General features: G+C 51.2%; 1 protein-coding gene across 2 annotated transcripts; it reads left to right on the forward strand.

Annotated features, from left to right (window-relative positions):
- The first annotated feature begins 4,194 nt into the window (after positions 1–4,194).
- Positions 4,195–14,625, forward strand: Dnpep (aspartyl aminopeptidase). 2 transcript variants are annotated; one of them, XM_006972148.3, is made up of 15 exons: positions 4,195–4,350; positions 4,925–5,018; positions 5,102–5,190; positions 5,286–5,399; positions 5,654–5,779; positions 5,971–6,101; positions 6,314–6,389; positions 6,485–6,592; positions 7,484–7,561; positions 8,996–9,079; positions 9,992–10,152; positions 10,527–10,566; positions 10,660–10,761; positions 13,668–13,835; positions 14,483–14,625. In XM_006972148.3, the coding sequence occupies exons 1-15, from the start codon at positions 4,345–4,347 to the stop codon at positions 14,531–14,533; spliced, it is 1,428 nt and encodes a 475-aa protein (XP_006972210.1). In that variant the 5' UTR covers positions 4,195–4,344; the 3' UTR covers positions 14,534–14,625. The 2 variants fall into 2 exon arrangements, with proteins under 2 accessions (XP_006972210.1, XP_006972211.1); XM_006972149.4 differs by lacking the exon at positions 4,195–4,350 and adding an exon at positions 4,372–4,807.
- Positions 14,626–15,118: the final 493 nt, after the last annotated feature.

Below are 15,118 nucleotides of genomic sequence, written 5' to 3' on the forward strand. Positions count from 1 at the left end.
TCCTGTCTCAAAAATACATTCAAACATACATGCATAGATACATACATACATACATACATACATGGAAAGGGGGCAGAAAACGAGGAATAGAGGGATACCAAATCATATATTATGGACAAGACAGGCAAGCAAGGCATCTTTGTTATAATTTCAGACTGAGCCAGCCAACCTCAGCGTGAGCCAAAGGGGCATGCGGAGCAGTGATTGAAAGGGACATCAGGCTGCTGTTGGCTGAACAGAAGCAAGCAGCAGACTTTCATTGATTTTCGGGGATGGATTAAGGTTTGGTAATTGCCCATTGGTCATGGGAAAGATTTCCAAACACCTTTTCCCTCTCGTGCACACATTCTGGTCTTGTGGCTGGCAGGCTAATGTGTGGTGACTTAACCCAGAAACCACTGACTTACTCACTGTCACATAAATGTCCTGGCCCCATGATTTGGTCTGAAGCGTCTGAGAAGGCTGAGGAAGTGCAGGTGTTTGAGCCGTGCAGCGAGGTCAAGGTCAGCGTGTAAGACACTCAAGGCAGCTCTAGTGGCAACAGGCTGAGCTAACCCTGTATTTGTTGTTCGAATCTTAGATGGTCTTTTAATAAAAAATACCCAGAGACAGATTTCAGGGCAAAAGCTGAAAGACCAGGGAAGCAGAACAGCCAGCCACTAGTTCTTACCTCTATGAAATCCTCAGCCTAAAGAGAGTGAGTTCCTGTTTCCTCACACCTTATATACCTTTCTCTGCCCTGCCATGTTACTTCCTGGGATTAATGGCCTGTGTGCTTCCCAAGCAAAGGCATGAGATCTTAAGTGCTGGGGTTAAAGGTGTGTGCCACCATGCCTGGCTCTGTTTCTCTCCTATACTGGATCGGTCTCATATAGCCCAGTGTGGCCTTGAACTTGCAGAGATCCAGAGAGCTCTCTGCCTCATTAGTGACAGGATTAAAGGTGTGTGCCACCACTGCCTGACCTCTATGTCTAATCTAGTGGCTGACTCTGTCCTCTGATCCTCAGGCAGTTTGTTAGGGTACACAATATATCACCACATGTATTATATAGTCTTAGACAATTTAAAAGTTTGCATGATTTGTGTGTGTGTGTGTGTGTGTGTGTGTGTGTGTGTGTGTGTGTGTGATGGACTTGTGTATGTGTGTGAGTGTGGACTTGCTCATGTCACAGCAAACATGAGGACAGACGACAATTTCCAGGAGTCAGTTCTCTCTCCACCTTTAGGCTCCAGGATGGAACTCAAGGCATCATTCCAGCCCTACAAAACATTTTAAAGTGATCGATATCTGCATGCCAAATAGAATCTGACCTAAGGTTCCAAACACAAAAGGGACAGGTAGAATATGAAGGACATGCCAAGACTTTTGTCCCATGTAAGTCACGTAGCAGAGATTGATCTGGAAGCGCACGTGCAGAGTCCATGTTTTCAGCAAAAGTGGCTTCAAGTTTCTGCAAAGTAACCTAAGCAACTATCGTCACAACCCTAAGGTCAGAGGTGTCATAGCAAAGCTGGTGAGCAAGTCAGTACGGCTCAGCTGCATGAGCTCCCAAATGAGCGCTTTTTAGGTTAACTCAGAGCAAGTGAAGCCGGGAGATCCCAGGGTTTGGTTTCCAAGAATCCAAGAGCATGAGAGTGCCATGCCCTTGCTGACATTTAGGAAAACTCTCGGGACTTATTGAGAGCATTTGATGGGACAAAGTTTTTCCTTGGAAATGATTCCCTCTTGTCTTATTTTGTTACTGGTGTGAGCATCTCTCAAACTCCAGTAATTTTAGCTTGGTATAGCCACAAGGGGCTCCTAGTCCATAAACATCCTGACCTTGTGGCCCAGCCTGGTGTCTTATGACAGTACTTTTCATAGCAAAGATGGTGAGTGTGGGCAGAACACTGACCTAGACCAGTTCATGAGAAATGACTGTCAGATTCCCAAGGATTTGGTGATCCTGCTGTTAAATGCAGCAGTCATTAAAACATTATAGTATATAGATGTATAATTACACAAATTATATTGCAGAGATAATAAAAATTTAAAACCATCAGTTCTCATCTATTTTACTGCATTTTAAAATTTCTGCTGTAGAGGTTATTTATATCCAAAGCATCCGTCTGCCAGAAACACACACAGTGTCTTGCTTCTGCGCATTTCTTCCCAACTCTGTGTTCAGTGACCTCATGTTCATAACCTGAAAGCAGCCATATGGAATATTTACATTGCAGAACATTGGATATAAAGACAAGTATTACCCCAAGCCTTTTCCAATGCTTGGCACTGCCAACCATTTTCATTTTTGTTAATCTTACCAATTAAAAATGGCACATCATTTTAAACTTGCATTTCCTTGGGTGACATGAGATAGGGTCTTTCATATGTTCATGCCTGGCAGTTTAATAGTATCTCTCAAAAATATTTTTTAAAAATATGTTTATAGTTTCTACTTGGTTAATATACAGGACTCGCCCCACACACTTAGTTGGATTCAAGGATGCAGAACTCACTCACACGGAGAACTGACTATACCCTCTTTCGGATCTCAACAGCTCAGAATGTAGCCCCTCCGCCAAGGAAACAGACTCTCAGAGAACAGATATCCTCCTCATGTTCCACTCAGCACTGAGCTTTATACATAACGCTACTTCTATAATTGTTAACAAGAATTAATTGTACAAATCAGTAGGGGTACAACGATATCCAAAGAATAGTTAAGGAATTTTTACACAGATGTAGTCTGTCACCCACTGAGTGCATCTTGAAACTGCCCCGTTTTCAGTGAGGGTGGAAGGACCCTTCCAGAATCTCTCCCAACCCCTGACCATTCCTATCCCAAGTATAAACGTGGCAGATGCCCCCAGAGACCTGTGATCATCTGGAAGATTATTACACCCTTTGTAGTTGGGCTCTGTTTTGAACCTCAAAGCCACTAAGAGTCTGATCCATTGCTATAACTAGGACGTATGAGTTTTAAGATTGCTACACAACACTCTTGACATGGAAATAAAATATTGGAATTACCTCCAAGAATATATGGAATCTGCTCCCCCGCCCCCTTCTATCATTTTAAGAAGTAAAAAAGAGCCGGTAGTGGTGGCTCATGCCTGTAATCCCAACAATTGGGAGGTTGAGGCAGGATTGCCATAGATGAGTTCCAGCCTGGGCTACATAGTGAGTTCCACAAATGCCTGAACTAGAGTGAGACCCTGTCTGAAAGAAAGAAAAAAAGCATGGATATCAAAATCAAATCCCCGGGCCACTTAAACAACCGTGCGATCTTGAATAGGTCATTGAATTCTGTGTCCCTCAGAGACCTACAGGATAGCATAACATTTAACCAAGAACGATAGAAAAGACCTGCGAAGCCCGCGGCAGTTGCTCCAGGCTTCTGCAAACAAATTCATGGAGTCCAGAGCCCAGCTGCGCCATCTGTAACTAGGGACAGGTAATCTCCTCACTCTATTAGTTCATCTATAAAATGCTGACAGTAAAATCACACGGATAGGAAAACAGAATTAGACGCCATAACACGTCTATCATAACAGAAGCTCATGGTGCCCCATGACCATTAACCATGCTGCTCCTATTACGGGGGTGGCTGTGCAGAGCCCTGTTTTATTGTACCCCTGGGGCCCACAGGTCAACGGCTGTGCTAACACCTCCAGGGCGCTAGAGGGCCCTGCTGCCGCAGTGGGCGGCGCTGTCTAGGATGCTCCAGGAGCTGAACGCCAGGCTGCTGACAAAAGGAAGGGCGCAGCGGTCAGCGCCCAGAGGACTCCGCCTGATGGGGGCGGGGCGAGAGGCTCAGCAGGGGCGGGGCCTGCCAAGGCAGGCCTGGACGGGGCGGAGCTAGAGAAGCAGCGGGGGCAGGGCCAGGAGAGGTAGGCCTGACGGGGCGGAGCTAGTGGAGCATGGGGGGCGGGGCGCGGCCTGATTGGGGCTGAGGAGTCCACGTGGTTAGAACTCGGCCTGATTGGAGGAGGAGAGGGAGAGGGGGGCCGAGAGGCGGGAGCGGAACCGGAACGCGGCCCGACAGGGGCGGGGCTCGCGGAGTGGCGAGGGCGGGGCGCGGCCTGAGTGGCGCGGAGCCGTCCGCGTGGGTTAGAACGAGGCCTGATGGGAACCTGAGCGGGAAGCGCGGGGGGCGGAGCCCGACCGCGGCCCGGCAGGGGCGGAGCTCGCGGGGCGGCGGGGGCGGGGCGAGGCCTGATAGGGGCGGAGCCCCGGCGCGGCCTGGCGAGAGGCGGAGCGCACAGCTAGGCGAGGGCGCGGCCTGCTCGAGGAGGGAGGAGCGGAGAGGCAGGGGCCGGGCCGAAGCCGGTCCAACCCCTCGAGGGGAGCGTAGCGGGGCCATGCAGGTGGGTGGCCGCGCGCCCCTTTCGGAGCTAAAGCTTAACGCGGCGCGGAGACTGAGCGAGCGGACTCTGGCGTCCAAGTGAAAACTGAAACCCTCCGCGGTGGCCCCGACCTTCCCGGGGCCGGAAGGGGTGTCCTGGGGCGGGGGGACAGGGGAAGCCGTGCTCCGATTCCGGACACGGCGGCGCGCCGGCTGGCGGTGGCGTTTTCAGATCGGAAGACCGCGGTGGAGCTGGAGTTTCAGTTCGAATCGGGACCTCCCGGCTGGGCGGGGCGTGGGGTGGGGTTTAGGGGGCCCGGGCCCTCATCCCTCTGCTTAGGGGGCGGGCCTCTTGGATCCTGCAGCTCGAGGGGCGGAACCGGGTGGCAGTCCTGCTGCCCCGGGGGCTGAACCTTTGAGCACTGATCGGTCGAGCCGGGAATCCGGATCTGTCGCCTAGGAAAGGGGCGGAAGCAGAGGTCTTAGCCTCGGAGCTCTCATTTTTTTGGGGGGCGTGGGGTGGATCCTCGGAGCTCGGGTGACCGTAGTGGTCCCCGGACCTGGCAGCAGCTTGAGCGCCCCCCCTCCTCCCGTAGGTGGCCATGAACGGCAGAGCCCGGAAAGAGGCAATCCAGGCCACAGCCAGGGAGCTCCTCAAGTTCGTGAACCGGAGTCCCTCACCTTTCCATGGTAGGTGGCCTGGGTTAGGGAGGCGAGGACTGGGAGTGACCTGACCAACTTCCATCGCTATGAGAATCCTTTTTTTCCTACAGTCGTGGCTGAGTGTCGCAGCCGCCTCCTCCAGGCTGGCTTCCGTGAACTCAAGGAAACAGAAGGCTGGGATATCTTACCAGAAAACAAGGTACTAGGATAGTTTGGGGAGAGAGGCTGGTTCGAAGCCCCGTGTTCCACGTGATTAAGCAACTCACACCCGTGGCTTTGAACTCTCTCTTCCAGTACTTCCTAACCAGAAACTCCTCCTCCATCATTGCATTTGCTGTGGGGGGCCAGTATGTTCCTGGCAATGGCTTCAGCCTCATTGGGGCCCACACGGACAGTCCCTGCCTCCGGGTAAGGGGTTAGGGCTCCGCTGGGCTGAAGGGAGGTGGCGGGGACAGTGTGGAATGAAGAGATTCAGAAGGGACTTTTGGGAACACCCTATCCCCAGGTATGGGAAAGAAGGTAGACCCACCCTGTGCCCTCCTCACACACACTTCCGCAATCAACTGATGTGATACTTGCTCTGTATAACGTGTCAATTGCCTGAGTCTCACCTCCAGATGTTGTCATCCAGACCTTCTCTTTCTCCTCACCTCTATGCCCAGGTGAAACGCAGATCTCGGCGAAGCCAGGTGGGCTTCCACCAGGTCGGTGTAGAGACCTATGGTGGTGGAATCTGGAGCACGTGGTTTGACCGGGATCTGACTTTGGCCGGAAGAGTCATTATCAAGGTGGTATAGAGGGACTAGGAACTGGGAAGGTTCTCACTTCAGCAGCCGGAAGATTGAATGTCACATTCCTTCAGGGCACCAGTGAAGAGTCCCCGTGGGGAAGGGGAGACTTGGTTATTCTGGGGTTAATGAGGGATTTAGTCAGTTGGATTTGGGAGGTGCCCGGTTCTGACCTGGCCAGTTGGCCATAGTGCCCTACTTCAGGTCGGCTGGAGCAGCGGCTTGTACATGTGGAGCGGCCCATTCTGCGCATCCCACATCTGGCTATCCATCTGCAGAGAAATATCAATGAGAACTTTGGGCCCAACACAGAGGTGCACCTGTAAGTCTACACCAAGGACTGTGAGGGGTGGGATATGGTCCCAGGTGACAGGGCTCCCATTGGACCCAGAAGACCACTTCTTAATAGCCACAATCAAGTTCCACTTTTGGAATCTAGTTTCTATCCATTTGGAGAGTGGGCTGGAAACTGGAGGACAAGGAGAGGCCTAATCATGGCTGCTCTACCCTCTTCTCTCAAACATTTCCCCACAGAGTCCCTATTCTTGCCACAGCGGTTCAGGAAGAGCTGGAGAAAGGGACTCCTGAACCAGGGCCTCTCAGCGCTGCTGTAAGAAGCTCCCCTGCTCCTGGGAGGGCGGGCAGAGTGGGAATAGACGAGTCCCCTAGGAAGGGGGCCTCCTTCCAACATCTTCTGCCTTGCAGGATGAGCGGCACCATTCAGTGCTCATGTCCCTGCTCTGTACCCATCTGGGGCTGAGTCCTGAGAGCATCATGGAGATGGAGCTCTGCCTGGCCGACACCCAGCCTGCAGTAAGGAGTGGCTGTGGGATGTGGTGGCCAGCCCACCACAGCATATCCCCTGCAGCACTTCGCCCCTCTGTCAGTCTCCTCCTGTTCTCCTAGTAGATTTTACCTCCTCTGCTTTCAGGAGTTCCCAGATAAGCAGAACTCCCCACCCCCAGCCCCATCCCCCCCAAGACCCACCTACGGGAACGTGATTAGGGTGTGGGGACCTTTGGGATCCTGCAGCTCAATGGGCGGAACTGGGCGGAAGTCCTGGTGCCCTGGGACTGAACCTTTGAGAACAGAAGCCAGGAATCTGGATCTGTCGATAGGAAAGGGGCGGAAGCGGAGATCTGGGCCGTGGAGCTCTCATTATTTCTAGGAGGGTTGGATCCTCAGTGTGTGAGGTGTGAAGTGGTCCCTGTCTGCTTTGACCTGCACTGGTTCTGAGCCTCTGAGCACGAGACCTCACACCTCCCAGCTGCTACTGTAGAGGACTGCTAAATCTAGATCCTCGCTTCTAAGTTTCTGTTAGCTGGTTTCTTCCTTTTACTTGGCATTTTGTCTTGTTTTTTTTTGAGACAAGGTTTCTCTGTGTAGCCCTGGCTGTCCTGGAACTTGCTCTGTAGGCCAGGCTGGCCTTGAACTTTGTCTGCTTCTGCCTCCTGAGTGCTGGGATTAAAGTGCACCACCACCAGGTTGCTTTTTTTCTTGTGTGTGTGGCCACTTAGCCCTCCCTTCACCTGCCCCACTGGTAATATGCTGTAGGTCACCGTTTTCGTGGCCTTCATCTCAGCTGAACAGCAAGGATAGCTTCCTAAGCCACCTGTCAGGAGTGGTTGCTCTGGCCCTTGGGAACAGGGAGAAACAGGTGAGGGCCTGGGCACTTGGGTCAGGGTGTTGGTCCTGTCTTTCTAGGTCCTGGGTGGAGCCTATGAAGAGTTCATCTTTGCTCCCCGCCTGGACAATCTGCACAGCTGCTTCTGCGCCCTGCAGGTGAGGAGCGCGAGCACCCCACGCAGCACATACCCACGGGAGATAAGTCCCCATCTTAAAGAGTTGAGGTGGAGGCTTTCCCCTCAAGCCCCAGGAGGTGGTGAGAAATGGCTGCTTAACCAGGCCTTCACTGGGCTGGTGCTGGGAAGGGCCCAAGGGCTGCAGCCTTGACATTACTATTCCTGTGTGGTCTGAGACCAGGAGCCTGAGGTACGGGAAAGCCGACAGGTCTGCCATGGCGTCTTTTCCTCCCCCAGTCTGCCACTTTTCCTTAGATTAACAGCCTCCGCCTGAGAAGAAAGTCCTCACCACCATGAAAAACAGTACCTCTCGGGGTCGGGGATTTAGCTCAGTGGTAGAGTGCTTGCCTAGCAAGTGCAAAGCCCTGGGTTCGGTCCTCAGCTCTGGGAAAACAAAAAACAGTACCTCTCACTTCCGTCTGCGTCTCTCTTTCTGCCTCTGCCTTAAGTCTCCTCTCAGCTCTGTGTTCCTTGGGACCTCAGTAGGGCGGTCTGAACCTCCTGCTCACCTTCATGGCCTCCACCTTCTCTCTACCCTCGTCAGGCCGTTCCTCTGCCTTCTAACCTGCCTTTTCCTGCTTGGCTTGTGGTTGGAGATAGGTTTGGGTACTTACTACCGACCTGGGGCCCATGTCTGGTGTTTTTAAGTGGTTGCTGCCTTTTAAGCCACAGCATCTGAATCAGCAACTGCACCTCTGGTTAGGCCAGCTCCAACTCTCGCAAAGCTGCGAAGGGAACTGAACTAAAGCTCTCTCCCTCGAAAGAACTCAGATTCAAAGGTTAGGGTGGAATTCTGCTCTTCAGAGAGGCTGAATAGCAAGTAGCTCACCGCCTTCCTCTCCTTGCTCGTGTACCCCAAAAAGCCCTCATGCATCTCCTCACCCCTCCTTATAAACCCTTTCTCACCTGGCTCCTCCCTACCACTTCCTGTCAGCCAGCTGCTGACGCAGCCTCCTGACTGCAGGTGAATTTTATTTAATCACAGGCATCTTTGCCTCATTAAACGTGCCAGAGCATAAACAAAAGTAACACACCTTGAAATAATATTCTACAATACGTGTCTGCTTCTGAGCCAACCAGCTGGGTTCATGGCCGCCTCTAGAGCTGTTGTTAATGGAAGCCCATCAGTTTGCATGAACTTCGTAGTCGTCCTCTTAAGGATTTTCATCTTTCTGTCTTCAGGCTTGTCCTCCTGCCTTCTGCAAGGGAAGGCGTGAGAGCCGGGTTCCGAGAGAGTGGATTCACTTACCCTATTAGAAAGCCCCTCCACTGCCAGGCAGTGCCCTAAGAGAAAGGTTGCTGAAAGCCCCGCCCACTTCACTGGCAGGGCGGCATGCCGCTCCCAGGCACTGGCAGACCGCGTTGTAAGAAGCGAAAGGGCGGGGATGATGACCCTGTCTCCTTCCCCATCCAGGCTTTGATTGATTCCTGTGCATCCCCTGCCTCCTTGGCCAGGGAACCACATGTGCGCATGATCACACTCTACGACAATGAAGAGGTAGGTGGAGGGTTCTGGGCAGAGGTCCTTCTGTGGAGTCTCAGTAACGGCCTGGTGACAGACACTCAGAGTGAGTCAGGGCCACCCTAGAGGCCCTAGAGACGGGGGAAGGAGAGCTGCCAGTGTGTCCGCGGCACATGTTGTTCCCTTCTGTCTGCATAGATCTGCTACTAACTGGATCCCATATATGGCTTGGCACATAGTAGGCCCTCAGCTGTGTGTTTGGCTGCAACTTGAGATACCGTAGTGGAGCTTGACGGGAAGCTAGTTCTCTCTCATGTAACTCCCTAGGATCAGTTAGCAGTTAGGATAGGTCTTTTGTCTGTTACTCTGGGTGTTTAACTGTCCGATCTCTGGCTATCTTGTCTACACCCAGTCAGCAATAAAGGAGAGGCAGAGAGAGTAGATGCCTGTGTCTTCAAGGGTGTGCTCCAGAAATGGAATTCATTATTACTTACATTCACAGAACTTACTGTGACCACATTTAGTGCAGGGAAGACTGGGAATGATGTCTCTAGCTGGGTAGTTGGTTGTATAGCTACAGCTTGGGTCTTCTGTTATGAAAGAGATCGTGCAGAGTTAACAGTCTCTGTCACATGCATCAAGGGAAATTACGCAGGTTGCTGTGGCACCTGCTGAGATGAGCCCTAGATGTAAGTGTTGGGGACCGGCGTGGAAACCCCATCAGTAAGTGCTGTTTCTAGACTATAAATGACGGAATTAGTCTGGCCCTGGTCCCTGTCAGATGTTCAGTAATGACCTGGATGGGCATAGGAAAGTTTCTAAGGATGCCAATCCCTACCAAGTGACTCAGGAGGATACTGGCCATTCTGAACACTGGGCTCCTCTTACTGACCTCAGTGTCCAGGCCCATGTTCTGATTCCCAGAGTCAAATCTCTTGCCATCACCAGGTGGGGTCAGAAAGTGCCCAAGGAGCACAGTCTCTGCTGACGGAGCTGGTACTACGGCGCATCTCAGCCACCCCTCAGCGTCTGACTGCCTTCGAGGAAGCCATACCTAAGTCCTTCATGATCAGTGCAGACATGGCCCATGCTGTGCACCCAAACTATGCGTGAGTCTCCGTACCAGACAGTACTCACTGCTAGAGAGCCCAGCATAGCCCATTTACAGGCTGGTTCCTGGCCCTGCCTGCTTCTCCATTTCCTGGGAGGTTCTGGGAGTCTTTTGATTGTCCTAAGGCCAGACTTAGTGAAAGTCAAGTGTTGCCTGAGGCGGGTATGTGTCTTAGGTAAGCTTTGTCTGTAACCTCGTTTCCTTTCCTGGCTAGCATTGGCCTGAAATGTTTGTGTTGAATGCCCTTGAGGCCCTGCAGGGCAGGCTCGGAAAGAGTGCCCTGGCCCGTTAGTGCTCTCTGCCTTGGAAGGGGTGGGAGGTGCTGACTCCCCCACTGCAGTGTGCCCTCCTGACCTTTACCACCTCTCACAGGGACAAGCATGAAGAAAACCACCGGCCCTTGTTCCATAAGGTAAGATGCTTCCCAAGGACGGGGTGGCCTGGTCGGCTCTGGCCTGTGTGGTCCCCTGGGCCTCGTGCCATCTCTGTCCCCTTGATTTCCCAGGGTCCTGTGATCAAGGTGAACAACAAGCAGCGGTATGCCTCGAATGCAGTGTCGGAGGCTCTGATCCGAGAGGTGGCCAGCCAAGTCGGGGTGCCCCTGCAGGTGAGTGTCTGTCCTCTCTGGGGAGGCCTGGGGGAGGGAGCAGGAGGAAGACAGAAACCTGTGTGCCCCCAGTGAGTGGGGGGCACAGTAGATGGACTTCAGCGGAGGGAGTCCCAGTAAATGAGATCAGGGGTTTGGGGTACAACAAAACATGGCTGGTTTTGTTGTGCTGACTTTAGCCTAGTTTGCTAAGCTGTCTGGGTTTTAGTGTTTCCATCTGTAAAGTGGGGTGATAAGGATCCCTGCACTGCTGATTTCTCTAAGGATTACTCCTGACACCTGATAGCTTCGTCCTGCCTTTTTTCCACCTTTCACCCACTTTCCCTGTGTCTTGTACACCAACCAAGAAGGAATATTAGGACTGGAGAGCCTAGAACCCCAACTGTTCATCTTCTTCCTCTAGCCTTGAAATCACCCATCATTGTCCTCAGTCACACTGTGTGTGTACATACACAGTCCTACATCAGGGATCTGGGCCGAGGTGGTCCAGTATCAGACACTACACAGTGCTGGTGGAGGCAGGACCAGACATCCTGTCCTGTGTAATGCCAGACCATTCTACTCAGAGAGAGGCCTCTGGGAGGAAATGAGATCTAGCCACTGAGAAAGAAGTACTCTGGGAAGATCCACGGAAGAACATCATAGCCAGAGGAAAAGAACAGAAAGATCCGCTGGGGGAATGGGAATGAGTTAGCCTAGTAGTGTGAGAATGAGTTAGCCTAGTAGTGTAAGAGAAGGCCGGGACTGAGAGCAGAGGAATGGGAATGAGTTAGCCTAGTAGTGCGAGAATGAGTTAGCCTAGTAGTGTAAGAGAAGGCCGGGACTGAGAGCAGGGGAATGGGAATGAGTTAGGACTAGTAGTGCGAGAATGAGTTAGCCTAGTAGTGCAAGAGAAGGCCGGGACTGAGAGCAGGGGATAAGAGGAAGCTCACCTGCACCAGTTTGCTTCTGAGGCCCTGGAAGAGCATTTATATCCTAAGGTATTGTGAAGGCAGTGTAGGCTTCTTCCTAATAGTTTACAGCAGAAGCGGGCCATGTGTACTTCAGAACTTCAGAAATAGAAAAACAAAAGGTATGGTAGCTCACATTTGTAACCCTAGTTCATGGAAAGTGGAGACAGGAAGATCAGGAGTTCAAGGTCATCCTCAGCCACATAGCAAGTTCAAGGCCAGCCTGGTCTACAGAGCTAGTTCCAGGACAACCAGGACTGTTACACAGAGAAACTCTGTCTCAAAAAAACACACCCACACCCACCCCCCCCAAAAAAAAAAAAAAAAACAGGTCCTGCCAGGCGGTGGTAGCGTACACCTTTAATCTCAGCACTTAGGAGCAGAGGTAGGTGGATCTCTGTGAGTTCTGAGATAGCTAGGGCTACACAGAGAAGCCCTATCTCAAAAAAACAAAACAACATCAACATCAACCCCAGAGGGCCCAGCAGGGTAGTGCACGCCTTTAATCCCAGCGCTCCACTCATGAGGCAGAGGCAGGTGGATCTCTGTGAGTTTGAGCTTGGTCTACATAGTGAGTTCCAGACAGCTAGGGATACATAAGACCCTGTCTCAAAAAGGAAAAAAACTATCACTAAAGTTTCATATAGTCTTCCAGATTTTTCCTGTGCATTTATTTTAAACTTTGTAAAATGAAATCACTGGATACATTTGTTCCCCCTTTTCAAACACTGGCTGGACAAGCAGTGAGCTCCCCTCTTAACACTAATTGATAATACTTGCTTAATCAGCAATTACATTAGAACTGACTGGCAGCCCCCACCCCCACCCCATTCTTTACCTTCCCATTCTGTGAAGTAGAACCTGCCCCCATCATCCAGGCTGATTAGTTATCATGAAAGATGATTCTTGGGCCAGAGAAAATGGCCCAGTGGGTCAGATCATCTGCCATAAAGCCTGGCAACCCGAGGTTGATGGTCGGGACCCATATGGTGGAAGGAGAGAATTCATACCTGCAAGTTGTCCTCTGACACATGTACCATAGCACATACATGCATGCATACACAAAAAATTTAAAAGATGATTCTTAATGGGAAAACAAGATAATTGCTCATTCTTTCCCTTCAATAACTTTTTTCAAGGTGAAATTTTATCCCAAATGGCATTATAAATTAGTTTCTTTGCTTTTCCTTTTTTACTATCAAAATTGTGAATGTTCATTGATTGAATGCTGCCCATGGAATTATTATGTGTGGTGGTCAAGTTGTGACTTTGACAGTGGGAGCCCTTTCCTACGCCCTGTGACATGACCTTTGAAAGTTACCTTGCTTTTAAATTTCAGCCTCAGTTTTTCATTTCCCTTCTCAGATTTGGCTGCTAGGGGAAAAAAAAATGTGTTGTTTTTTTAAATCATGAGTTAATACTGTAATTCTCATTTGACAAAAATTGACTTTTATTTTATAGTTCTGTTTGATACTTAAAAGAAAAATCTTAACATCTAGCATCATGATTTCCTTGTTTTTTTATGATAGGGTGGGTCTTCCGTAGCCCATGCCAGCTTCAAACTCAGTGTGTAGCAGAATGGAGCTGTCAAGTCCTGCTCCCTCTGCCTCCCAGGTCTTGGAATTACAAGTGTGCACCACCTTGCCCAGAGTACGCACTGTGGGGCTCAAACCCAGGGCTTCACAGATGATAGGGTTTCACACACAGATGCTAGGTCAGCACTCAGCCAAGTGAACCACACCTCCAACCCAGCAGTAGCTTTTAAAACTACATTAAAGCTACTTTGTGTGTTTTCCTGTGTGTATTGAGGGTTCGGGTTGGGTGTGAGGGTAACAAAACAGTGTTGTTAAACACTTCAAGACAACTAGATCGTCTTCCAGCCCTGTGGCTGTGGGCCAGCTTCCTCCCTGATCTTAATGGGCATACCTGACTTATGACCTCTCCTCCTCTCTCCAGGACCTCATGGTCCGGAATGACTCCCCCTGTGGGACCACCATTGGACCTATCTTGGCTTCTCGGCTGGGGCTTCGGGTGCTAGACTTAGGTAGCCCCCAGCTGGCTATGCACTCTATTCGGGAGACAGCCTGTACCACTGGAGTCCTCCAGACCCTCACCCTTTTCAAGGTAACTCCCCCTGACCCTCTTCTCCATCATTAAGGGGCTAGCCTTGGTGCTGGGGCTGTTTGCCATGGTGCTGTTATGTAGAACAACAAGGGTCTGTGTATCAGCTTCCCATCACTCTAACAAAGCAAGTGAGATAAACAGGCTATAAGAAGCCAGTGCTTGTTTTGGCTCGCAGTTTTAGAGGCGTTATTCCATGGCTAGTTGGCTTGTTAATTTGAGGCCTGTGATAAAGCAGATATCATGGTGAGAACATGTGGTAGAGGAGTCTGCTCCCCTGAGAGTTGTCAGTGACGGGAGGGGGGCTGTGATAGAAATGGGTCCCAGTGTCCCCTCAAAAGCATGCTTTATCCCAAGTGACCTAACTTCTTCCTGTCAGGCCCCACCACTTAGCGGTTGCACTACCTCCCAATCATGGCACAGGCTGGTGAGCAAGCCTTTAGCACATGGACTTTTGAGGACACTCAGCTAGACCATTTTCAAGGCCTCAGGAAGTGGTTGGCGGGATAGGGGCTGAGGGCAAGAGAGGATCTCAAGTGTAGAAAGCTCGATGCTGCTGTTACTAGAACTGAGGGCGATGGGAGGTGGGTGGTGGGACTCCGGCGTCTGGTCATTCACTAATTCCCCCCCCCCCTTGCCTCTCACTTCAGGGCTTCTTTGAGCTGTACCCCTCTGTAAGCCGCAACCTCATAGTGGACTGAGGCCCCTTGGCGAGGCTTATCTTCCACCCTTGGACTGAGGGGAGGATCTCCGCTTGGCTGATGCTGGATTATTAAAGTGGATTTGTACTCCAGCTCTGTTGTGCTTTTTCAGAAGCTGCATGGTAGGGTAGAGCCTGGCCTGAGCCTCTGAACTCTGAGCAGAGGTGAAGGTTGGGGTGCAGTAACGGATAAATTCCTAGAAAGGAAGCGAAGGGGTCAGATGTGCGTGTACTTATAATGCAGGTAAGCGCTGTTGGGCTGTCCTCATTGCGTCTCATCTGAACCAGGAGCTCCCGTTTACAGGGACTTCACACCACTTCTTTCTTGACTTTATTTTACTTTATGTATATGAGTGTTTTGTCTGCTTGCGTGTGTGTGCGTGTGTGTGTGTGTGTGTGTGTGTGTGTGTGTGTGTGTGTGTGTGTGTGCGCCCCATGGTGCCTGGTGCCCACAGAGACCAGAAGAAGCACTGGTTCTTCTGGAACTGCAGTTGTGAACCACCATGTGGATGCTGGGGACTGAACCCAGATCCTCTGCAAGAATAGCAGCTGAAGAAACACTGAGCCGCTCTCCAGCCCCAGCGTC

This window comes from Peromyscus maniculatus, chromosome 13 (assembly GCF_049852395.1).
Source record: "Peromyscus maniculatus bairdii isolate BWxNUB_F1_BW_parent chromosome 13, HU_Pman_BW_mat_3.1, whole genome shotgun sequence".
NCBI classification, from domain to species: Eukaryota; Metazoa; Chordata; class Mammalia; order Rodentia; family Cricetidae; genus Peromyscus; species Peromyscus maniculatus.

Bases quoted from the DNA above. Each gene is read 5' to 3' on its own strand.
- Dnpep (XM_006972148.3), top strand. The intron at 5,191-5,285 runs GTACTAGGATAG...TCTCTCTTCCAG, and splicing joins ATATCTTACCAGAAAACAAG to TACTTCCTAACCAGAAACTC. The intron at 10,567-10,659 runs GTAAGATGCTTC...TTGATTTCCCAG, and splicing joins ACCGGCCCTTGTTCCATAAG to GGTCCTGTGATCAAGGTGAA.